This window comes from Equus quagga, chromosome 3, assembly GCF_021613505.1.
Source record: "Equus quagga isolate Etosha38 chromosome 3, UCLA_HA_Equagga_1.0, whole genome shotgun sequence".
Lineage (NCBI taxonomy): Eukaryota > Metazoa > Chordata > Mammalia > Perissodactyla > Equidae > Equus > Equus quagga.
In genome coordinates this window covers 59239479-59266138 of record NC_060269.1, presented here as the reverse complement: position 1 = coordinate 59266138, position 26660 = coordinate 59239479, and the positions used below count along the sequence as shown (strand labels likewise).

General features: G+C 37.4%; 1 protein-coding gene across 1 annotated transcript in view; it reads left to right on the top strand.

Moving 5' to 3' along the window:
• The first annotated feature begins 5158 nt into the window (after positions 1–5158).
• HPGD (15-hydroxyprostaglandin dehydrogenase) overlaps positions 5159–26660 on the top strand; it is a 30000-nt gene continuing 8498 nt past the window's right edge. The window contains exons 1-4 of the mRNA XM_046657299.1: positions 5159–5522; positions 5813–5936; positions 9076–9182; positions 16978–17074. Coding sequence (XP_046513255.1) covers positions 5430–5522; positions 5813–5936; positions 9076–9182; positions 16978–17074 — 421 coding nt within the window. The 5' untranslated portion in view covers positions 5159–5429. The remainder of the gene's footprint in view (positions 5523–5812; positions 5937–9075; positions 9183–16977; positions 17075–26660) is intronic.

Here is a 26660-nt window from a genome sequence, read left to right as displayed (position 1 = left end):
CCCAATATAGTTTAGTCAATAAACAGACTTCCATTTCCAAATTGGAAAACCAATCTGCTATGGGCTGAATTGTGCTCCCTCCCCACAATATATCTGTTGAAGCCCTAACCCCCAGCACGTCAGAATGTGACTGTGTCTGGAGAAAGGGCCTTTAAAGATGTGATGAAGTTAAAATGAGGCCATTAGGGTGGGCCCTAATCCAATTTGACTGGTGTCCTCATAAGACAAGGGAATTTGAAGGGGGGACACCACGGGATCATGCAAAGAGGAAAGACCAGGTGAGGACACAGGGAGAAGGTGGCTATCTGCAAGCCAAGGAGAGAGGCCTCAGGAGAAACTAATCCTGCCAACATCTTGATCTTGGACTTCTGGTCTCCAGAACTGAGAAAAAATAAACTCCTGTTGTTAGCCCTGGCCAACTAATACACTATGAAAGTTAGAAAGAGCTCATCTGTATTCTGGAGCTGAAAATCTATCCTTATCATCATGTTTTTCTAATTTTAACCAAGTCTTTATCTCTAAATCTAGAAATAAATGTGAACATTAAGAAAGAACCTAATAATAATAATTCACTGATCACCAAATATGTGCCAGGCACTGTACTGAGTGCTTCATAGAATGTCAGCTGATTCCCCGCTTAACAGCTCAGGAAACTCAGACCACAGAGGTTTATTAACCAGCCCAAGATTACACAATCAGCAAACAGGAAGAGTCTGTGCTTGAACACAGATTTGTGGAAGAAAGCTGGATGTGGTGGAAAGAGCAAAGGCTTTGGAGCTATGCAACTTGGGTTTGAATGCTGGTTTGTTGCTAAATTTCAGAGTGTGACCTAGGGACAGGTCACTTCTCTTCCATGAGCCTCAGTTTCTTCATCTGTAAAGCAAAATTAAAAATATTTACATTGCAAGATTGGTAAACAAATTCAGTGAGATAATATACAAAAGAACAAGAACACAGCAGATACACAAAAACAGTCAGCTACTCGATTGTAGCTTGCAGAGGCAAAGCCAAGGCAAGAATCCTTGACCCTAATATTAGCAGAAACAGCCTTATTTCAGCAGGACCTTTTGGTTTCAATAAAGGAAAGCCCATTTCTTTATTGATTTATATATGATCATTTAAAAGTTAAACACATATCTGCCTCTGTCTAAGCTGGAGCCTGTGATGAGGTGCATCTTGGGATGTCTGTGCTCACCCTGGGCACGGGATGAAGGAAAATCAAGTTAGGACTGGCCTGTCCTAACAGGTCAGAACTGAGCCAACAAAGACTGGTGTGTGTATGAAAATATATATTTGGTCAAGGGATTCTGATTTGAATTTCAGTCTATTTTTAACTTATTTTTCTTACAGAAATCACTATTCAATCACGGCCAAAAGTACTGCTCAGTTACAATTATCTCAAAATAAAAAGTTTGATTAAAAAAAAAAGTATCATTGAGGAGTCAGCCACACCTTGAGTCAAAGCCACCTCCTTCAATTTCTAGATAAGTGACCTTGGCCAAATTCCGTACCCTCCCCAAACCTGTTTTCCTCATTTGTAAAATGACTACAATAATAACTACCTCACAGTTTGGTTGTAAATAATAAATGCAATTATACCTGTATAGTGCTTAGTGATAATAGCATTTATCTAACACTTGCTGTGTGCCAGGCACAGGTTTAAGCACTTGACTTGAATTTATTTAACTCAGTAGAGTCTTCACAACAACTTTATGAAGTAGGTACTATTACCATCCTCATTTAACTGAGGAGGAAGCTGAGACTCAGAGAAGTTAAGTAACTTGCTCAAGCTCACACAGCTAGTAGGTGGTGGAGCTGAATTCAGACCCAGGCAGTCTGATTCCAGAGGCTGTGCTTTTAGCCTTTACGGGACGCCTACCCCTGAGTAAATGTTCAATATCCAATACCTGCAATTGCATTAAAGGCAACATCATCCCGTTTAATTGATTGTTACTTAATTTTGCATCATGTTTTGTTTTCAAGAGAATTTTGTTCAAAAAACTAAATAAAATATAACCTATAAATAGGAATGCTTTCACAAAATTATATCAATGATTGTTTCAGATTTAACTTAGTTTTAGCTAAGAATTATGTTATTAATTATTCAAATTATACTGACAATAGAATTATATAGCTAATGTAAATAAAGCTAAATAATGCTATAGAAGCTGAGAAATGTAAATCCACAAATGTAAACCACAGAGGAGTGGGGATGTGTTTACTGGGTAAAGAGTGCTTTTCTGGTTTTAGAATATACTATATATAATATCCTGTAGATATTTTTAAGTTGAAATGTACATTTAAAATAAAACATGATAAAATATGAAAACATTCTTATTCAAAAATATCCTACCAATGTATCTTTCCAGGCTTACTTTTAAGTTGTGTAAAAAGGTAATCACAGGGGCTGGCCCATGGCATAGTGGCTAAGTTCATGCACTCCCCTTTGACGGCCCCAGGTTCGCAGGTTCAGATCCTGGGTGCGGACCCAGCACTGCTCTTCAAGCCACGCTGTGGTGGCATCTCATATGAAACAGAAGAAGATGGGCACAGATGTTAGCTCAGTGACAATCTTTCTCACAAAAATAAATAAATAAATAAACAAAAGTTAATCACAGTTTATGGGAAATGTCACCATCACGTTCAAATTTTCCATCTTCTCCGGAGCACATATCTCATGTTTATCTGTACTTTTCTTCATTGAGCATGTCAAGCACCCATTTTGAGTGGCCCTTTGCTGATGCTGGAGATGTTCAGAGAAAAAGACAGTTTTCCTTGAAGACACTCAAAAATAGTAAAGCAATTAGAATAATGTGATTGGTGTTTCCACGGTAGAGTTTTCGTGGCTGAGTTGGAAGATGGATGAAGAAAGTGGGAGGGGAAGTACACGTAGTGAGCAGATATTGTTTCGCAAAGGCCTGAGGTTTGGAGAGTGGGCTAGGTTTGAACCAGCGCGGCTGCCTGGAGTGTAAAGAGGGGCCACAGAAAGAGACAGGGCAGGGATCGCCTCCTATGCGATGCCCTGCAGCGTAGATATTTAAGGATTTTAAAAATGAGAACTTCTGAACATGATCAGAGCTATGTTTTAGAACTTTACTGGGAGACGTGTGAAAACTGAATCGGTATAAGAAATTTAAGGGCTAAGAGATAATTCAGAAGGCAAACTGCTGTTACTTTCACAGGAGAAAGTATCAGGGTTTGAACAAGACAGTGGCAGTGGAAACGAAGAAAGGAAGGGGTGAAGAGGTACGAACTGTGCCCTAGATCCCAGCCCTTCCCACGTACTAAAAAAACTGCTTCTCACATTTTCCTCTATCTCACATATATTATTTATTAATAATCCAGAAGTTATTAGTTAAAATGAATATGCATTATTACTTTGCGCCAGGCACTGTAATAGTGCTTTATAAGCATTACCTAATTTAATTTTCATCAAATTCTTGTAGGAACTGCTACTTTACTAATAAGGAATCTGAGGCACAGAGAACTGAAGCAACTTGTCCAAGGTCACACCACTGGTCAGAAGAGGACACAAGATCCAAACAGTTTGTCTGAATTCAAAGCTGGGGCCCTTACCTCTCCCCTGCTCACCCCCAGGCTGCTTCCTGTTCTAGTCTCACTCTTATTGGCTCTTGGCCTTTCAAGCTGAATCCGTTCTTTCTTAAAAGAAAAACTTCTTTGCCTTCTAATCTTTCCAACTACTGTCCAATCTACTTCTTTACATGTAATGTTGGTCTCAAACTCCTGCCATACATATCTTCTCACCAGCCATTTTCTCCTTATATTTCAGCCATTTGTTTTCTGTGCCTCCTAAATTTACTCACACTAATTATTGTCCTGAAAAATTAAAAGTAACCAGAAATCCTGCATTTCCTTGTGCTTGTCAGAGCACTTTCCATTATTAACCACCCCTTTGTTCTTGAAATGGCTTTTCCACATATGCACTGCAATGCTTTGCTCTCCCAACATGTTCCCCTGTCACTCCAGTGGTTCCTTCTCCGCTTTTGTTAGTTCTTTCCTGATTAAAAAAAAGTTCCTTTTCTTCTTCTGTGTTCAGTGCTGCCGTTAGAGGTGTTGGGTTTTTGTTTGTTTCCTCTTTTTCTTTTTTGTCTTCTGCTGTTCTCTTTTAATATGATCCCTCAATTTACCACATTATGATTTTAATTATCTTGATATAATATAAACCTCTCTCCCTATCTTAATTTCTCAACACTTTTTCAAGACACAATTTTAAATCAACTTTGAAGACTTCTGCTTCAGTAGCTTACTGACAGCATATATTTTACCCCGGCTCCCTGAACAGGCTTGCCTTGCTGACCCGGTCACCTTCCCCCGTCTCCTTCTGTAAGCAGCAAAGGGCACAAAGGATTCATTCTGCTCTTAGTTTAAGCCTTTTGCCCGACTTCCATCTCCCCGAGTGCTTAGATTTCTTTGTTCATGAAAATAAATGCCAACCAAGTATTACGCTTACAGAATTAAAATTGAAGCCTGCGGGTGATAACATGAAAGAAAGAAAAAAAAAAAGACTAGGTCAGCGGAATAGCCCTGACTGAACGCATCTCAGCACACAGCTTGTACTCAAGTTCCTGAAAAACAGGGAACTTCTTGCCACGCTTAACTTGGAGCTTCTAAAGCTAATATGATTCAGTGAGTAGGCATTCCATTGAACCAATAATTCACCAGGGAAACAGCGACTCTGGAAGTCCTATGCAAGTAAATGATGAGAGTTCCTGCGGGGCGCTCTCAAGATGACACACAATTGACACTGATCTGAAACATAAGTGCCAACGAGATTCCTCAAGTCCCAGCCTTGAAATGATATGATTCAGGGGTTTCCAGCCAAAGCACAGTTCACTTATCTCTAATATCTGTACAAGTTTGTCAACAACACAACTAAGCAAAAAACAATGGTGTTACTTACGTCCACTCCCTTCATCCCCCACCCCAGTGGCCACGAGATGGGAATTGAGACAAAAACTTAGATTGCAAAAGAGCAACATCCCTAAAATTTTCTTTTTTTGTTTGTTTGGTTTTTTTGACGGGTGGGAGGGGAGGACTTGCGGGGCGGGAGGAGGAATTCAAGCTCCGAGTACCTCCTCCGCCCTCCTCTGATCAGGGTGGTCTTTAGCGCACTGAAGGGAAATCTGTTTTAGAAATAACCTTTTTGCTTTTCCTGCCAGCTCCCCACAAGTCACGCAGCCAGAACTCGGCTGCGAGTCAGGAAGGCAAAGATCGCGAAGCTTGGCGCCGGGGAGCGCTCGAGCCAGGTGACACAGTCGTGGGTTCCCCGGCGCGGGCTTGACAGTTTCATCCCCGCCCACTGGCAGGAGGGCGCCCAGCTGGGCTGCCCGCGCGCGCGCAGGGGGCCATAAAAGCTGCGGCCGCGCGGAGACGCCGAGCTCGCCCACCGCCCGAGCAGCTGCCACACCATGCACGTGAACGGCAAAGTGGCGCTGGTGACCGGCGCGGCGCAGGGCATCGGCAGGGCCTTTGCAGAGGAGCTGCTGCACAAGGGCGCCAAGGTAAGCGCGGAGCGGACCGCAGAAACTTGTCTGCCCACCCCAGACTCGCCCCGCTAGCGGAGGGGCTCCCGGGGAGACGGGGAGGATGTGCGCGAAATGCCCACCTTGCCACTTCCAAAACCTGCTAAGGCTTACGCTTTCGAACACACCTCGAAGGCGGCTGGGAGAGAACCCGAACTTTAATTGCCGAATTTCAGGTTCAAGAGAGGAGCGTCTTGTTGTTTATTTACTGTTCGTCTGTCTGTTTCACGAGCTGCGCGGGACCTCGATTCCTCTCCTCTTGTCTATAGGTAGCGCTGGTCGATTGCAATCTTGAAGCAGGTGTAAAGTGTAAAGCTGCGCTGGATGAACAGTTTGAACCTCAGAAGACTTTATTCATCCAGTGTGATGTGGCTAACCAGGAACAACTGAGAGGTAAGAGAGGGGACTCAATCCATCAACGTGGAACACGTCCTGAGCAAGCAACAACCTGAAGGCAGCCCGGGCCGGCCAGCCAGCCCCGGTGCAGGCAGCTGGGCTACCTCCTGGAGAGCAGCTGCCTCTCAGCTCCAAAAGATAGTTCGGACTGTTATGTTTCCTACTGACATCCCAATAGCCACAAAAACTAAGGGGGGAAAAGCCAAGACTGCTTGAGAAATTCTTTTATTTTAGTCATTGGGCAGCACTTAATGTAATCAAAATTCCTTTGTGTATTCAAAGACAGTGCTGCTACAGTAATTACTAAATGATTGAAATTGCAGATGGAACTTGCAAAGTTAAAAGTAGGCTGAAAGACTGTGGCAAACAGCTTCCCCCGGAAAGCTGGAAGACACAGAGTTGGATGACAATGAAATGTGACCTTGTTTCTCTTTTAAATATACTAGAATGCAAGATCAAGGATCATCATCACAGATAGGCTAGATGCTTTTAACCAGATGTTCTCTCTGGTTTTTCCCCTGTGAGATAGTACTTTAAAAATAATAGCTGTACTGCAGCATTAGAATTATAGAAGAAAAGTTTCTATCAGACTTTCCCCAATGCTTTCCTGTTTCCGTCTACTCCACTAAAATAGACCAATCTACTTTTGAAATATCAGGGACAATATTGGTGTAGACAATAAACAGATTTGGTCTGAGACCCAAAAAGATTTGCCTGGAAAAAATGCCTTTTTTTCTGGGAAAAAAATTGAAAAATAAAATAATTGTATTTAACAAAATTTTATTGAAAGACTGAATAAATTGTTAGGCACATCTTTAATCAAGGGACCAAAAAACTTCCATAAGAGTCACTCTAGTACTCCTTTTCTTAAAGGAACACTAAAGTGTGAATTTCTTTGAAAATGTTGGGATATTCTGTAAAAGAGTGAAAAATGAGTTGTATGTTAGAAGGCAGTGTTACCCTCCTGTTAAGGGAAATTGTTTTAAAGGAAGTTATGTAATTAAAATCTGAAAATGCTAATAAAGACCTATAATATGGATTACAAGCACGAGTAGAAGAGATCTGTAAACACAGATTTTTGCCAGAGGATAAAGTTTTGTTGATTGCACATGATATTTTGGATCAAGGGTAGAGTCATTTCAAATCTCCACATCCATGCTGATAGAGTAGGGAACAGTATAGATCATCTGAAAGCTGTTTCTGTCTGAATTTATATAGTTTCATATGTGGCATTTAACCTTGTTTTGCTTTCCAGTGTTTAAAATTAGTACCTTGGCTGTAAACACATTCCTTAAGGATAAATGATTATGGAGGAAGCAACTCAGACACATAATGAGTGACCACAAGAAGGTCACTCATTTCTCATGTTGGTCAGGAGAAATCCACATGTTGTCTGGACATCAGCCTTTATTTGCATTCAAGGAAATCACAGCCTTGACTCTTCCAATTTCAGGATTTAATGCTGCCTGCAGCTTTTTCAGCTATTTAGACATGTGGCCAAGGGAGACTTCATTGAAATCAATAAAAATACAGAGGTGAAAAGGTTCTTGGAGCTAATCTAGACATAACTCATTTTACAAATGAAAAAAATGCAACACAGAGAGTTTAGGTAAATTATAAAGAGTACCACAGCGTATAAATGTCAGCAAGAGCTGGATTGTTAGTCGCTTGAGCCCAGAATTCAGTTTATGTCAGAAAGAAGATGGTGTATTATATATTGGTAAGGGCAGAGTAGAAGGAATGCAGTGGAGACCAGAAAGAGGAAAGAAAATTAAAGAAGCAATTAAACATGCATACTTAACAATCTAATTTCCTATAAGGTATGAGTTCTGAAGAGTAGAACATACTTAGGATGGAATGCAAAAAAAACCAAATAGTATTCCTTAGATGTTTTCTACTGGAGGACCTTTTCTGGAATCAATTTGAGATCTTAAAAAGCAGTTTAAAAATTCCATGAAAAAGTAAACAGTTTTTATTTTCTTGTTGTTTTCCATTCCAGTATGGGAAAGGATGTGTGAAGGGTATATTTTAGAAAGCCTTGGCATTATTTTGGCAATTAACTTGCATAGTAATTTATGCATTTGGGAACTGATTAATCCATGCCCTTCTCACTATGTCTAGCGATTGTTAATAATTCTATGATTTTACATCAATCAAGATAAAGTTAGTGTGGATCTGCTTTTTTCAAGGAATTCATGTGTTGGCCCCAAACCTGAGAACACGTTTGTCTCATTTGGAAAAACAACCACAATTGTTATCTAAAGTCTCAAGGAATAGAACTAGAACCAATGGTTCAAAGGCCCAGGGAAGCACGTTTAAATCAAAAGAACTGTGTGAAAGTCTGCTCTGAGAAATAATGTTTCTCAATACAAAAATGGTAAAGCCCACTATGAACTGGCTAAGAAGGATTTGCAAGGACTGGATATGTGGTTGGACAATGTAATGAGTGACCTTCAGGCCTCAGAATCTATGCAACCTTTACCCTGTGAACATAGTTTTTATACAAACTAGCTATATAGAGTAGTAATAATAGAAAGATAATGAAATAGTAAACATTAAAATTGCAGTAATCAAATAAAATCAACTGAATGAAAAGTACACTTTTATTTACTAGGATATCAAAACTCCCTGAAATGGTCATAATGGAATACACAAGAAGACTGTGTTTAATATAACACTTTATCAAGGGCTCATTAAAAAAAGGATGTTTGTCATAGTCTAAGCCACAGAGTTTCAGTAACTTCTTAGACAGAGAGATGTTGGCTGCCCAAGCAGACTTGCAAGAGCTCTTAGCTTAGGATGCTCAGTTCTCCAAAGCTTACTCTGTTAAGCTACTGCTTATAAAACTTTAATGTGCATACAAATCATCTACAGATCTTGTTAAAGTTAAGATTCTGATTCAGTAGGTCTGGGGTGGCCACAGATTCTCCGTCTCTAACAAGCTTCCAGGTACTGCTGGTTGACGCTGCTCCTCACAAAACACACTTGGAGAAGCAGGGCATGAAGTCACAGTCTAAGAGTGTGATTTTCACTATGAGACTGGATAAATAAAAACTCATTTTGGGGCCTAGGATATGATTTAAATGTATACGTAGAAAATATGAATGTGTCTATAATGTCCTTTTTTTTTAATTAGATACTTTTAGAAAAGTTGTAGACCACTTTGGAAGACTGGACATTTTGGTCAATAATGCTGGAGTGAATAATGAGAAAAACTGGGAAAAAACCCTGCAAATTAATTTGGTAAGCTATCTTAGCTCTGTTTATTGCTTAAAATTGTTTAATAATATGATATCTTTAAAGGAAAAAGTTTCTTAGATTCATGAAAACACTACAGTGACCAACAATATAGAAAAAGGGAAGTTACAGGAAGCTAGAAAAAAAGCATTTCTGTTTTCAAATAGGAAGACATTCAAGACTTTTAATTATGAAGATAAATCTATCTTAAAATACTGAAAGACAATATGAAAAAAATAGTTTATTGCATAACTTTAGAGTTGGCCAACTATGGCCTACAGGCCAAACTAGCCCACCATCTGCTTTTGTATGACCTGCAAGCTAAAAATGGGTTTTACATTTTTAAGTGCTTGAACAAAGTTAATAAGATGAGATATATGAATACAGTTGTGTTGCTCAGTGACAGGGATACCTCTGAGAAATGCATTGTTAGGCAATTTCATTGTTGTGTGAACATCATAGAGTGTACTTAGACAAATCTAGATGATACAGCCTACCACACACTTAGGCTATATGGTACTAATCTTACCAGACCACTGTCGTAGACATGGTCCACCATTGACTGAAACATTGTTATACAGTACATGACTGTATACAAAAGTTAAATTTCAGTGTCAATAAAGCTTTATTGGAACACAGCTACAGTCATTCATTTACATATTGTCTCTGGCTAATTTCATGCTGCAACAGCAGAGTTGAATAATTGTGACAGAAACGCTATGATATGCAATGCCTAAAAGACTTACCGTCCGGCCCTTTACAGAAAATGTTTGCCAACCCCTGGCTTGTTTATTTAAAAAAATAAATTGTACTTTAATTCCAGGAATACCGCAGACAACCAAGGCTAAAGTAACTGTTGGACTTTGTAATTATTAGGATTTTTATCCTGAAAGTTGATGTGTGTGTGTGTGTGTGTGTAATTTCCACAATGTTTGATGACTCTTTAGCTCTTACTTAAATTGTAAAAATGTACAATTAGGAAATAAAATTTCTGTTTTATCCATTGTATCCCAAGTTTGTTGGTTATCTCATTTTGTAAACACACTTGACTCAAGATAACGGGGTTTAGTAAAACTCAATCCTTAGCTAAAGCAAAATGTCAGAGCTGGGCTGTGCGTGGGGTCACCCTTCCCATGGTAAGTTCATTCTTACTTTACAGGCATGTATAAAGTACAGAGGGACCACTGTGTGTGTATAAACATACAGGGAGTGCCCCTCCCCCTTCATGATATTCTCCTAGGATATTATAAACTCCTCAGAAACAGGAACTGTGTTCTGTTCTCCTTTGTTCCCCTCTCAGTAATCAACACAGTTCTCTTGAAGACAGTGCTTACTCAATAAATGTTTGACCTGAATTGACATTCTCAAGAGTAATTACTTAACTGTAGTAACTTGATGGAAGTAATAAGAATTACATTACCTCACAAAAGAGCTGAATCTTTAAGCACCACTTTGATAAGGGTACAAAGTTGCTCCCTAAACTTGACAGGTACCTAAAATTCTCTTACCAATACACACACTCTCCTTCCAGTTCTTTCTGAGATTTGTCTCAAGTATTCCTGGATATCATATTTCAAAAACTTTAAAACCTATTCGTCAAGTTTCCCTCAAAATCTTTCTGAGAGAAGTGTGTGAGCACAGACGTGTGTGTGTTAGTTTAGAGAAACCTGATAACTGCTTTTCCTCAGTTGAGACAATTCTATGATTTTCTTCTACATTAGGCTAGTAATATAGTGAAATCAAATGAAATATTTTCTGACTGTGAAACATACTTACATGGCTTGGCTAAATCACTTTATCATGGTATATCAATGTTTAATACACCATTGAATTTGCTTAGTTAAAACCTAATTTAATTTTATATTTGTGTCTCTCTGCTTATAAATGAACATAGCTTACAATTTTCTTACAATATTCCTATTTGGTTTGAATGTCAATTATTTCTTTGCTTACTTTTATCTCCTTGATCTGTCAGTTTTTGAACAGAAGGCAATCACATCTCAAATGGCAAATGTTAATTTGCCTACCTTGTTCAGTAATTCTGTCAGTGTGTACTCTATATTATAAACCTACAATATTTGGAGCATAAATTGCTGGTGATTATAATTTATTGGTCTTTGATTTTTTTTTAAGTTGTACCTAATTTGCAACCTGTAATGTTTTTGATCCATTCTGTATTTCCACGTATATATGAAATTGGTAGCCATGTTTTCTTTTGGTTCACATTTACCTAGGCGTATGTTTTTTTATTACTTTATTTTGAAAATGTATGTAACTTTTTAGGTTAAATTTATCTCTTGCTGGTGGTGTAGTGTGAGATCTTATTTCTTAAATCACATCTGTAAACATCTGTTTTTTATATTTGTGAATTTAAGCCACTTATATTTATTTTTACTCTTCTATTAGGATTTATTTCTTCCACTTTAGTTCATATTTTATATTTACTAAGTTCTCTTTTTGTTTTTGTCCTTTTGACATTCCTTTCTTAAATTCTGTTGGATAGCTTTAATTTTCTTCTGCTGGTAAGAAAACTGTACATTTTATATTTAATCTTTGGTGGTTACCCCTAACTTATTATGAACCATATTTCATTGCATCCTCTGGCTGCCAGATAAAACAAAAAAAATTGAATATACAACCAATTGGGAGCTTCAGGAATTTTTAAGAATATGTTTTTGTAAACTTATGCCACTCTCCAAAACCACATAAAGTGGCAAGAATTTTTTTAATCGAACTATGCTATTGAAAAAGAACAAATTACACAGACGCTTTCTGCCTATAGTATCACTACTGATACTTTTAATAGTTTCATCAGTGATATCTACAGATATTTTACAGATAAAAGTCACTAGGGTATAAAGTTCTAATATTCAATGTATTTATAATTGACATTGACTGTGTCTTTCCTGAGGAATCAGATGTCAGAAAACAATGTGCAATGATTAGATTTAGTATAAAGAAATGTGAAAAATAATGAAGAGATTATTACAAAGCCAATAGGATTTTAATTATCAGTCTTCATCCAGCTGAGAGGGCATGTTTGCTTTCATATAGCCTGGATGAATAAACACCTGCTCCAAGTTGGAAAGTTCCTACATTATCTGCAAATAGAAAATTCTGGAAGACCAGGGGAATTTTATTTGGCTGCTTTGATTACAACTCACTCTCCTAGATCCTTCCTCATTGAAATTTAACTGACCTTTATTTTTCTTTGGACTCTGCTGACATAGGTCACTCCTTAGCTTAACTCCAGGGACTGATGGCATTTATTTAATTTTATGTAGAGACAATAAGATATAACCTTTGTTACTCATATATAACTTAAAAGCATGTTACTTCCCCTTCTACCTACGACACCTATTGCAAGAGTAGATTAGAGTCTGACCAATCATCGTCCTTCCAACTTGATTATCTCTGTTAGGATAATGCAAATATTTGTGTGTGGTTCATATAAAAAAATTTTAGACTCTGCTCTGTATGTACTTTGCTTCCTTATACATTGCACATGTGTTCTTGTGCATGTTTTTCCATGTTCCTGGTCCTGTCAGAGAGTAACCACTTAGTTAAAGAACCTCACCCCGTATCTCTGCCTCTTCTGACATCTTATTGAACATATTTATACCATTCTCAGAGGGCTTACCAATTTTTAAATTTTATTAGAATTATTTTTATGCATGTGTAATTTATGCTAGTATACTATAGGCTCTTCCAAGGCAGAAAATTATTGTTTTGTGTACACAGTAGATGTTTAATTAATATTTATTGTATAAATAAACTCCCATTCTGTGATATTTTTCATACATGGATATTCATTTTTGTGTTTTAATATAATGTTTGGCTGATTTCCTAATACATCAGTGTTGCTAAACAGTATCATCTGTCCTTCCACTTTTGCTCCTTACCAGACCTACCCGTTCCTTATTCTTCACTCAGCAGAACTCACCACTCTTCCCACGCAAGAGAGACATTAAACCTCTTCCCAGGCTTTTGTTTCCATTAGGCTGTTCTTTGCTTCCTCCGTAGTCTGGAGCCACCCGCAGCAGCCTTATTTATAGCTGCTCAGAGCTCACAAAGAATGTTCAGGAAAGAATGAGTCTTTGTATAACTATCAAAGGTTACTGTGGCAATTGGGCAAGGGTAGACTTAACTTTGAATATTGATAAGGCCATTCTGTAATGTACTTCTTTTACATTTTGAAGATTTAATTAACACAAATGACTCATCCCCAGCCGAGTGGGATTTATAATCTAACTTGGGCATATAACTAATGTATATTGAATCCCTTAGTATATTCAAATAAAAATTAAACAGCTCAGAAATACAACGGTTGACTAAAGATTCGTATTGGAAAGGATATGCGTTTAGAACTAGTCAAAACTAGATTTCAGTCCTGAATTTAGAATTCATGAACTTTTATTTCATTTCTCTGATCATGAATTTCCCAGTTTGTGAAAGAAGGAATGTAATCTCCTTACCGCTAAGAATGATTAAGCTTAAATAAACCATAATTTGTATGCAGCATCCAGCACAGCACTACTACATAATATTCACTCAATATATTGCATATCCCCCCCAGAGTATAAAAACCTACACATTCTTCACTGTCACCGTCTCATTTCTGTGTGAGGTAGATTTCTGTGTCCTACTCTTCCTCTAATTGAAGAGTTGAGAACATGGATAGAAAAGTTGTTGTCAAATGGACTCCCTCTTCTTGGCTCCCAAGGATGTTGATTACATGTTAAATTAGTAACTACTTTCTGTTATTGGGACTCTATGATATCTAAAGATCCCGTTGAACTAATATAGCCAGGCAGAACTTGCTAAATTATAAGTAGCTTCTGAAAGAGGGAAGACAATAATATTTACCCTCAAAATAAGCACAAATGGAAAAAATTTTCACATGAAAAAGTAAAAGATAAAAAAGGATGTCAGAAAAAATGGTCATCTATATTATTATTCCTTGACAACTGGTCTGGAGGAAAGACAAGAAACCTGAAAAGCAAAGTTTCACGATTTGGATAACAGAATTTTAAAAATTACAGTGTAGCACAAGAACCATGAATAACCTTAAAAGGAATCCCAGAGTGGAGGGAGATAAGGAAAATGACATATTAGGAATTTTCAGTAGCAAATGTACACACACACACACACACACACACACGTTATCTGTATATGTTATAGGAGCATACATACATATTTGTATGTATACATATGTTATAGGAAGACGATGCATGATAAAAAGAGTTAAGTAAGCTATTACCATTTATCCATTTATCTTTATTACTGGAGAATTATTCCCAGCGTAAGGGAATTTAAGAGAGTGTTTTTTAAGTTAACTAATTATAATTATAATTATAATAATTGTAGAATAATTAATGAAAAATAATTTAATATTTAGAATACAACATAATTACAATTTCAGTATAACATAAAAGTTGTCTCTTCATAACCAAAATATTGAGTACACGTGTTAATTAGATCATTTTGTCAATAATTGAGTTTTTATTCTATGTGAAATTAGACATAAGATTTTCTTTTCTTTGAGAATCAAGTACAAAATTTTAACTACTTTCACAAAATGGGCTAAAATACTACTATATATTCCAGCTATTTTGTCTTTGTAGCTAGGACATGTCTATGATTTTCATTTCTTTTTTTCCCTGGATGCTTGATATTATAATGACCCAATCGATAAAAATATGTAAACATTTCCAAAAGACAAAACATATGTTTAGAATATTAACAGGAAACACTTTATCTGTGGTTTTCTAACACTTCCTTTAATGTACAATCTGGGATAACGAAGATATTGTTATAGTAAAGGAAATCATGTATATAGAGCCAAAGCATTAGCCCTTGTCCTGTAGATTTAGCCAAAGAACTTTTTCATTTGAAAAGTTATTCAGTTCTTAATCTGATAATAGATGGGAAAATAATCCCTTGTCCTCCTCACCAAAGACCTGGAAATAAATTGTGCTTTTAAAAAAAAATAAACATTCCCAAATTTTCTATTTGGCTTCATCTTGTAGATGTTGAAAACATAAAAGCGGGTGTCAGCAAAGCTGTAAATACCTGAGAATAAAAGCATAGCGCCAATATGCATAAACAGAAATTCTGTTCAGACATGCTGGAGACTTGGGCAGAAACTAACAGAATCTGACTGACTTCGGTAATTTCAGCCATCTCCATTTTTACCTTCTTATATAAACCATTAATGTTTTGTTTCTCCTTTTTAAAGGGAATCATGTGGAGATTTTACTCATTCTCCCTAAGCCTCATTAATATCAAACTGACACATGGCTTCAAGTGAATAGAATCTTCAATTTACTTTTTTGTTCTAGAACTACTATTAGGTAGGGAGGCAACTCTGAATGTTTGTCAAGAAAACTCCAAAAGGACTTTTTCAAATAAAAAGAAGGTAAACACCAACGTGTGCCCTCAGTTTCAGACTCATTATCTATTGTATCAGTTTCTTTGCAGTATTGTAAAGAATGAGAGAAGTGGGAATTAAGGTAAAAAGTCAGAAGGAAATTTTCACCTTTTAAAAGTCTGAGTTGGAAGGGAGAAGAGTTCTTAAATCTAAAATGGAAAAAAGTTTTCAAATATGTTTCATATCACAAGTTCTTTTTGGTAGTGATGAATTCTTAAATGTTAGAATGAAACAGAAAAGGTGCCTACATGTAGAGGTGCATAGTGAAGGAGAGTAAACCATCAAAAGGACAGCTGCAGGGATGATGAACAAAATTAGGTGACAGACATTATTGAAGACCAAATGTCTAAGTATCAGAAACTGCCCCACTCAAACTGGGTAAACTGGTTATGTGATCTCACACAACACAGAGTTCAGGATTGCTTGACACGAAAATTCAGTGATACCATTGTCAGGACCCAGTTTCTTTTCATCTCTCCCACCTGCCATCCTTCTTGATGGTTTCATCTTATGATGCTAGCAATATAACAGTTCGTTCCAGCCATCATACCCATACAAAGCGATGAAAAGGGACTAATGTAATCATTTCTTCCTGGTTTTCTTAAGAGTAAACAAAATTTTCTCAGCAGCATCCTCCTCTACCACCCCACCCAACCCGGACCCCACCAGCTGACTGCTCCTTAGGTCTCACTGGCCTGAAATGGGTCACATGCTAGCTCCTAAACCAGTCACTGGTGAGGAGAATGAGATTTCCATGACTGAATTAGATTAATTCAATGTCTATACTAAAGTTGGGGAGACCACCTTTCTATGTATTACGTAGGGAAGAGGTAGATACAAATGCAAAGTAAAGTTTTTATTAGAGAGAAAAAAGAAGGCAATGAAAACTGTGTAGGAAATTCAGAGTATCCACTATTATATATTCCAAAAGCCAGGATAATTAAACGGACCAGATGAATGTGGAATACCTGGACCTAAGAACCATATGCTAAGAAGGGTAAATAAATTTTGTACGCAATATTTAGAAAAGAAGAAGGATGTATAGAATTCTTAAAGATGCAAAGAATTGAGTTAAACTGAGAAAACACTATTGGAATACAACCTTAATCATAAAATCTCAGATTGGGCAACTAAGTGAAGTAGAGTTTTGCAGAGATGTGATAAAGTTGCAGAGACAACTTCAGACAAACAAAAGAAAATGAAGGTCAATGACTAGCTTTAAAAAAAGAAAAAGCCATTTCAAAATCTTTCATTGATAATATTTGCAAAAGTCTCCCTAGGTGTCTGGGATAGCAATAAAAACTTTGGTGTCTGACTATATGGTAAAGTATAATGGCTCTGTTGCTTTTCCCATTTATACCTCTGGATTAGGTGTCTGTTATCAGTGGAACCTATCTTGGTTTGGATTACATGAGTAAGCAAAATGGAGGTGAAGGCGGCATCATTATCAATATGTCATCTTTAGCAGGTAAGGACAGTTATTATGTTAATAACAATCTCTTATTGGTAATTAAGACCACAGAAATAAATCTTTATAATATATTTATTATCAACTTGGGTTTGAAATTGAAACTTTAATTTTTTTGTTTTTTTAATGGCTTTGTGGAATTTTCTATTGCATAATATCCAAAGTTTGAACTATATGTTTATAGTTTTTATCTTACTGCAGTATTATTTTTAAAAAATTTATATTTTGTTATTGTTTTCCAAAGTTTGTTGTGAGACCCCCTAAGCAGTAATGTATGTGAAAGCACCTTTGACAAAGTAAAAAGTACTTAAACCAAGTTAGGCCACCCTACTCCCATGTAATTTTAGTAAGAGTGTGTAATTGTAAAATATGGCGTGTATAATAGTTGAGGTATGCTGTAGGGAAGGCCAGACTTTGCCTCCACTCTCTTATGGTCTCTGGCTGGGCCTGAGAATTAAAGTGCCATGAGATAAATTAACAGGAGAAAAGCATAGAGACTTTTACAGATACCTGGGCACCTCAATAGGAAAGTGAAGATCAAAGAAGTGGCTAGGCCTAGGTGTTTATATACTAAGTTGAACAAAGAGAGGCAATTGTGGAAAAGTAACTAAAATGTATGGGGAGACTAAAAGAAGATAAGAGTCATTTTATTTTAACTAGGTCTGTTTGTACAGACTTCTCTTGGCCTGGACTCCTGGTCTCTGGTGGTGGGAATGTTTCTTTCCTCTCAGGATAAGGAAGGCATCTTCTACACTGGAGTTTGGTCTCCAGCTTTCAGGAAGAAAAGGGAGGTCACAGTGCTTTACTTGCACCTGCAGTTTTTCAAGTTCTTTTACCTCAAAATAATCCTTATGCCAAAGTGGCATATTTTAGGGTGGCATATTCTGCCACCCTTTGATGCTAAACTGCTATAATAAATAGACCCAAACATGTAACAGCTAAAATAGAGCATGACCTTATTCCTCACTCGTATGTCAGCCCAGGGCAAGATTCATGTCTCAGAGAACCTCTTCTCTATGCAGTCATTTGGAAAACCAGGCTGGCAGAAGCTCTCCAACATGGAGCTGCCAAGGTTATGCTGGCACTAGTGGACTCCTTTCTCTCCAACAGAAAGAGAGAGAACATTGAGCAGGCATAGCTGCACTTCTAAAATCCCCAGCCCAGTAACGGCAAATGTCACTTCTGCTCATGTTCCAGTACAGATGTGGTCTCATGGCTCACCCAACTACAAGACAGTCTAGGAAATGTAGTCTAGCTGTGTGCCTGAGGAAAGAATGGGCTTTGGTGGAGAGTCATCATCTTTGCCACAACAGGCAATCCAAACTATGTTTTATTCAGGGCAGTGTAATTTACTACATTACTCAATATTAGCTGCAAATATTTGGCAGGAACTTTTGGAGCAACTTAGCCAGATGACTTTACTTTTAAAATTCTGGGGAAAAAAATCATTAATTGTTCTTGAATAGTTCAAGTGAAATTATGAAGTTTTAGAAGTGTGATCAGTATTGACAGAAAGTTTAACCTATTCATGTCCAAAAATAGAGAAACTTTCTTAAATTATCTGGTTGGTTTCAGAATAGGTCCTCACCACCCCTCACCCTGTCCTTCACCTGCCAGCTCCTGTAGTATTTGGGGAATCAGGTTTGGAGGTACCTGTGACCACACCAGTGTCTGATTCTCGGCATTTTTCTCATTCCTCTGAGAAGCGTTGTCAGATGGTCCTTAAACCCGTGTAAACCTAGCACTGGTGGAAACAGATATCCTCTTCTTCAGCAGTTCTCAAAAATAGACTAGCTTCTCATTTTCTGGGTTACTTAAAGACAGAATGACATCCCTAAGGTTATTATAGACCTAGTTCCATAAATTCTTCAGGGTAATCTGGTTATTTTTTCTAGTATGACGTCTACCTATAAATTATAATATTTCAATTTTAAGGATACATTAAAAGGTGAGAGCATGGGCAATACGTAAAAGAGATATTTGGCCCCAGAGATGGCCAAAGTTTAGATTCTGGGAGGCTGAAACTCTAAAGGCAAATTGTCAAGGCTAAAGCTACACTAATTTGAAATAAAATCATGAGGAAAAATACATAAATGATTAGAGAATTAAAAAGAAATATTTAATATTTTATTTAAAATATAAGTGTAAAAAACAACTAATGTGGTGATCAAGAGATAATTCTGTGGGGTTCTCTCTTGAAGCTAAGAGGGCTAGCAAAGCTTATAGACCCATGACCATCAACAGGGAGCTCCGGCCCGGATGGAGGCACTGATTTCATTCTCAGGAAGGCTGGAAAGCCTCAGGGTTGGATCAACTTAGGACTCTCTGGGAAAGATTCTGCACCATAAAAGGCGGCTTACTTGCCCCAAAAAGCATAGAGAAATGCAATGTAGTACTGCCTTTTATCCAATAAACATATTTAAATATATAGTAACAATTAGCATTCACTGAGCGCTCACTGTTTGTGTGATACTATTTTAAACACTGTGTGTGCATTATCTCATTTAATACTCACGACAACCCCGTGAAGCAGATTCTGTAGTCTCTATTTTGCAGATGAGGAAATCAAGACAGGAGAGTTTAAGTATCTTGCACAAGCTTGCACAGCAAGGAAGCAATAGAGCTGGAATTCACAGGCAAGCAGCCGGATACAAGACCCCTTATGTCTTAACCATTAGATTATTCATCTCTTCTATCTATGAGTTTGTCTGTTAATCTGTCTCTCCATGTCTATCTTAGCCTAACTGTGAAGTAAAAGAAATTGAATCCCTATAACTTTATTGAAGCAGTGTAATTTGCTAGTATCTTCAGCCTCCTGGGCACTGATTTAATCTCAAGACTACAGTGCTAAACTAATCTTGAAGTTTTTGCCCCATTCGACAGACATCCATAGTAAAGCCCTGAGAATGTTTGGGGAGCTTACCAAAGTCACAAGTCAAAGCACGCCATTTGAGAAGAGCAATTTAAGGATTACAATTAGACATCCATTTTGCTTTCTTGGCTAAGAGCTTGCTTTATCACATTACCCACCCCTGGGTGTTAATTCTCTTCCTACTTATCTCAAAGCCAATATTTGGAAACTGTATTGGATCTTTCTCTAATCAGGCAGATAGAACAATGAATGGATTTAAATTCAATGATAATGTAGGTTTGGTTTTAAATTACTTTTCTGGCACTCTTAACATTTAATGAATGTCATAGCACGCCAGACTGCTTCTCCCTTGGATATTCCTCCTGACAGGCAGGGTAAGTATGTTTATAATGGTTAAATAGTTTATCTTTGTCCATTCTGCTTGATTTGGTACCTTCGTCATTATGAGGGGAAGGCACCTCCCTTCATAAATGCCTGATCCCACACCTGGTGCATTTGCATTGTTTCCTAGTTACCACTGGCCAATCCGGACAGCCCCTGCCACCTCTCTTTCCTCCCAGGGCTTTGTCACTAAGGTGCCCTCATCTCAGAAAGAGTACTAAAATGTCTTGTATTTTATCCACTCACTAACAGCTTCTATTCTTCCCATAAAGAGATTAGTTTGATAAAAATTCAGGGTTTTTTAATAGCAGAAGAAGAAAATGTGGACTTCTCAGTCTTCACACTTTCCTCAGAAATGTTACCAACCATTTTATACCCTTGAAGTCAGAATGTGTTGGTAGAGGTCAGATGGCCAAAAAAGTCTTTGAGGAATTACCAGAATCCAAGCATTTATTTGTTTTTCATAGATTTATTAAGGTATAATTGATGAATAAAATTGTAGGAAAAGTATTTCTGTTTGCTTCTTTGTGCTTTCCAAACTTTTCTTCCTCACAGATTTTTCCTGTTTTGCCCCTATTCCTCACTCTATTAAAGAAATAGCTGTGGGTAATATTCAACTCAACCACAGTCTATCTTCATGATCTCTTGCATAAATTCAGTGGAGACCTTCACTGTCATAGTAAAACCTTAAGTTGACACACTGGTTTGGGCAGAGAAGTCAATGAGTAATGACCACTGACGCAGGTGAGTATCAGATGCAATTAATAAGTTTAACAAACAGAGGAGTAGTTAAAGCTGAGCGTGATTCCTCAGCATAGTGAGGGAAGGGTGTGCTCCAGTCTGGAGTCTCAGGAGTTGTTCTGATCATGATTAACCACATGGACTCTTCTATATGAGTTTTCGTTTGTAAACATAATATATAAGCCTGCACTGACTTTTGCCACTTCTATCCTTAACTATTATAAAAGAAAAAATTAGAAGGAACAACAGAAAAGAGTGAAGTCTGGTTTAATGCAGATTATTAAATAGCTGTACTCCCACAAGACATCCCTTAGGAATCAAGGGTGCTTCTTATTTACTGAGTTGCTTCAAACAGTGGGAAGGACAATGTAGTTATCACAAGAAAAGGAATCTGCCTACCAGTCCATTTCCATCCACCTACATCCTCAGGTACTGAGGTCCTGGTGTTCACTGGGGCATTCTCTGTGCCTCTAAGTAAGTTACTCCGTGGCATGAGATTCTATGAGAGATCCTCTGAGAGTCTTATTTGCTGTGAGTTGAAAACGTTAGAGTCTGAAGAAAACACTTGAACAACAGAGATTTTTTTCTAGTGTGTCTTAAATACCAGGCCAGTGATGTACTCACTTGAGCTATAAATTTTGTCTAAAATAATATAATTAGCTTGCAGTTTGTATTAAGGAGGAAGTGTTAAATTTACCACTTTAAGTAACAAAGTTAATCAAACATGTTGAGCATTTACAGAAAGGAAATGGGGATATAAAAGTAACTAGGCAAATTTTCTACCCCCAAAACTATATATCAGGATCTGTTATCAATGTGGCAGAACTAATTCGTTAGCATAGCATAGACTAGTTAAACAGAAACATGATATTGAGTTGAAAGGCATTGGAACTCCCATGACCTGAAGAGCAGAAGTTGGACTGGAATGTCACAACAGACCAGAAATTTCAGGTGAGTTAAAGCATTGATCACCTTCCTTAATCACCAGGCCAAAACTAAGAAAATCACGTGGTACCGTCCTTTGCAAATATTCCTGATATAAGGAAGAGGGCCCGACATATTTAGCAACTGACAAGTTCCAGGCGTTGCAATAAACTATTGGCTATATGACATCTAATTCTTACAAATCCCTACTGTAGAAGTCAATTTAATTATCTCCAATTTAATTATGTAGTTGAACAACTAATTTCAAACAGAAGCTAGATTACATTACTTGGAAAATGTGGTAAGAATTAGCACTAGTAATAAAAGCAATTTTATTTGGCTATATTTTAGTGTGTGTCATGGAATGGATCAACTTACCTTATCTGGATTTTAATTGGTCAGATGCCAGCTGTTATGAATATGTGAGCCACGTTTCTTGTTTAGTACTGGCAAAGTTCCTCATGGTGTCCATTTTGCTGTCTTATGGCTTTAAATTATTAAAAAGACACAGAGTGGAAGGAATCAGTAGGAAAGATGAGATATTAATAAATTGGCCTTTTGAGGAATGGATAAAAGATTTGGAGTTTCCTAGCCATGGGGAAAAAAAGACTATTAGGAAATAAATAGTCTTCTAGAATTTAACATGCAACATGCGTAGACATTACCTAGGGACTTCGTTCAGATGCAGATTCTGACTCAGTGGGTCTGGGCTGTGTCCTGAAATTCTGCTCCTGAAATTCTGATGTGATGCCAGTCCTTGCACCACACTGAGGAGCCAGCCTCTAGTTTGCATAGGGATATTCTTTGAGTGTCTAAGGAAGGTCATCTCAGTTTCCTCTGATCACAGCATAGGCAATGGCTGAACTTTTAGGAAGGAGGATTTTGGTGGGACATTAGGATTTACTTTCTCAAAATTAACTAAGTTAATTCTTAACAGACAAAATTTCCTTTCTGTAAAGATTTTTATTATAGAAGATGTAGTATTGTTATGAAAGCTTATGCCACTCTTTTATGTCATGTCACACTTTAAAACATGATTTGGTAGTGGCAAACATGAGACTAAAGGAAAAAAGCACTGTCAGATAAGGTGTTCTCTTATGTGGAAAAATCACATAATGAGGAAGTCCACTAGTTACTTTGGTCAGCTTTCTGCACAAACGTAGATAAATAGATTCTCACTAATTCTCCCTTTTTCCTCATATTAGAGAAGTTATGGTTAAAAACAGAAAGATGGGTAGACAGTTTCTTTTTTGATTATGAAGAAAATTGGAAAGATTCAGATTTCTGCTTTTTGGCACAGCTGCTGAGCTCGTTTTATCATGCAAAGAACAGTATCCTTAAATTCTCAATTTATTTTCCCAAGTTGAATTTCTTTAGCACTTCTGTATAGCCTATTTTACATGGGTTCCTATCCGTTAAAAAAAGAAAAAAATGTGTTTAAGGAGTCAATACAGTTGCCTGTCTGAGAAAATTTCAGGGTTTTTTTTTGTTTTTAGAGATTGGCACCTGAGCTAACAACTGTTGCCAATCTTCTTATTTTTTTTCCCCTGCTTTTTCTCCCCCAATCCCCCAAGTACATAGTTGTATATTTTTAGTTGTGAGTCCTTCTAGTTGTGGCATGTGGGATCCCGCCTCAACGTGGCCCCATGAGCGGTGCCATGTCCACACCCAGGATCTGAACCAGTGAAACCCTGGGCCGCCGAAGCTGAGCGTGTGAACTTAACCACTCGGCCACGGGGCCGGCCCTCAGTTTTTTGCATAAAACCTTTTTGAGCTTTTTACTTTCTATGAGATGTAGAGATTAAAGTTATCTGTTATAAATATAACTAGAAAGAATATTAAAGATAGAAGAACTAATGTGGAAATGGAAATTATATTTTTTCTAAGTGACTGCCTTATTTGTTCTATAATTGCATATGTAATTTTCAGATATTTAAATTTTTTTTTTTATAATTATCTTGTCAATGCCATTTGGTGTTATTATACTGAGTGGCTGTAGAAAATATTTCTCTGTGGGTAGAATTTCTATGGATAATTTTTTTCTAAATCTGTGTCCATTTATGACAGACATAACCTGCTACTAATTAGATGTGTTAGAATTTGGAAAGAGCTGTTTTGCAATTCTATAAATAAACTTGTACAATGCTGGGCCTAGAATAAGTATTGAAAAATGTGTTCTTAACTTTTTAATATAAACTATCCATTTTTAAGCACAAGATTTCTCACATTAACCAAAATGACATTTTGTTAGAGACTGCTCTCTCATTGTCACAGTTCCTTTGTTTTGTTGTTCTTAAATCCTGTAACATTAAGACAAAATAATTTCCCTGTGAATGTGGGAATTAATTTGCAAGATTTAAAAAACCCAAATTCATTCCAGCAACTGATACTGTAGTTATTATGTTGGCAACCTCTCTGTGAAGTCCGATGGGTTGATTTGGCTGTTCAGTCAATGGAGTTCTACCCTACCCCTCCACCAGGGGTCCTCCTATTGGTTTTACACATTTCAATAGAGTGTATTTAAAATACTACTTCATTATCCTTGGTACTTAAAAGGTACTAAATTCATAGTTCTTAAATGAATGCACCTCTATAAATACTTTTGAATTAGGATTAGCAACATTCCACAGTTTGCCAAGTTTCAGAAACCAAGCCAAGTTAGGACACTATACCAGATTTGTGGCATTGTAGCGTAAAAGATATATAAAAAGGCAAGATGTGGATAAACAGGTAAATAAGTCAATAAAATAAGACTTTGAGGTGTTTCATCGTAAGGAAAAATATTTAACTTTAATTTATATTTATATAAAAATAATAGCAAATAGTAGTTCTTATTATGTGCCAGGCACTGTTTTAAGTATTTTATGTAATTACCTCATTCAAGACTCACAGTAGCTACTATTACTAGTGTAGTTCACAGAAAAATAGCACTGTAGTACACAGCAGTCACCCCTCTAAAGGGCTAATATAGCTCACTGTGGGGGATTCAGGTTGAGCTCAGCCAGTCTTGCACCCAAAGTCCAAACCACTGTGCTATAATCTCTCCAGACAAATTCCATTAAAAGGACATTTTTAAATGGTTAAATATTATAAGAAATAACATTATGATAAAATAGTGGTCCTCCCATTGGTTTTAGATATTTTAATTGACTGTATTTAAAACATGCTTTCCTTGTATTTGGCATTTAATTGGTACCAAACAGGTATTTCTAAAATGAATTCACTCCTATAAAACCTTTTGAATGAGCACACACCATATTGTAAGGAAAGAAAACTAATGGGAAAAATGTCAATAAATAACCCAAAGCTCCAAAGCTCCCTCTCTGGAGATTGAGACCGAGTAAGGGATCCTGGCTGGAGATCTGGAATTTAAATTTGAGAATTGCATGTGTGTGTGTGTGTGTGTGTGTGTGTGTGTGTGTGTGTGTATGAGGAAGAAAGAGACACTGAGGGAATGAATTTCATCCACAGGAGTGGATAAGGTCAGCTAGGGAAAGACTGTGTGCATAGAAAAAGCAAAGAGGGCCAGGGGTAACTCTGGAGTTCTCCAGCATATTGATGGGTCGGTCACTGAAGCAGAGCCAGCAAAGGATGTGGGGAAGTAACTGCTAGTAAGTGTGAAGTAGAAGGACATCAGCATAAATAGGGAAGTGTTTCAAGGAAAGCATAATTAACTGTCTTGGTTGCTGCTGAGGAAGGAATGAAGCAAGGTGAAGACAAGAGATTTAGCCTTAGCAAGTTGTTGGTCATTGGCAACTTCTATAAGATATGTTTCACTGAAGTGGTTGGATGAAAGCCTAACTAGAGTTGAGGAGCAAATGGGAGGTGAAGAGAATAGAGATGATGAATATAATAACTCTTTTGAGTACTTTTGTTTGTCAAGAGAAATGGAGTGGTAGCTGGAGAAAGATAGGAGACCAAGAGACGTACTATTTTTAGACAAGAGATATTGAGACATGTCCATATCTCAAAGACAGCAATTTTCATATGTCTGCCCTTGATAACAGAAACCACTCTAGACTTCTTAAAATATTTCCATCTTTAATTTCTATGACACAATGCTTACCTTGTTTTCTTCCTACCTCCACTGGTTCATCCTTCTCAGTCCCTTTTGCCTCAGTCATCCTCCTCTACCAGACAGGGCTGCCATGTAGAGTTGTGCAGGTTGTAAATTGCAGGAACTTTTGGGGGCACAATTTACACAAACGGCCATGGGAATGATGTCCCCAGAGTCATATCATAATACTCACCCTGCACAACCCCCTGTGCTGACTCTGATTATCAGTCTCAGAACCCATTTTTATTTGAAGCACATAGAAACAGCAGATGTTGTTGCGGCTCTAAGCTAAGGAGCAGAAGTATGGTTCACCAATAGTGGAGCTAAACCACAATAGCAAGAATATTATACTTTTAAAGGAAAAAATGAGTCTTAAGATCCAATGGAAAGTGTTGGATTTCTGAAATATTTCCGCCCCAACTAAAATCATTGTGAGAAGAAAGACAGAAACCTTAAAAAAAAGCTTTTCTCTCTCCATTTAACCTCCTTTCAAAGCCTCAAACTGAGGTAAAGATAATCAGTTTCTACATTGAAAGTCAGTTGGCAAGTTGAAGGGAAAGCGCTGTGAATCACTAACCACCCCACCTGTTCAAAACATAAGCAGCAACGGT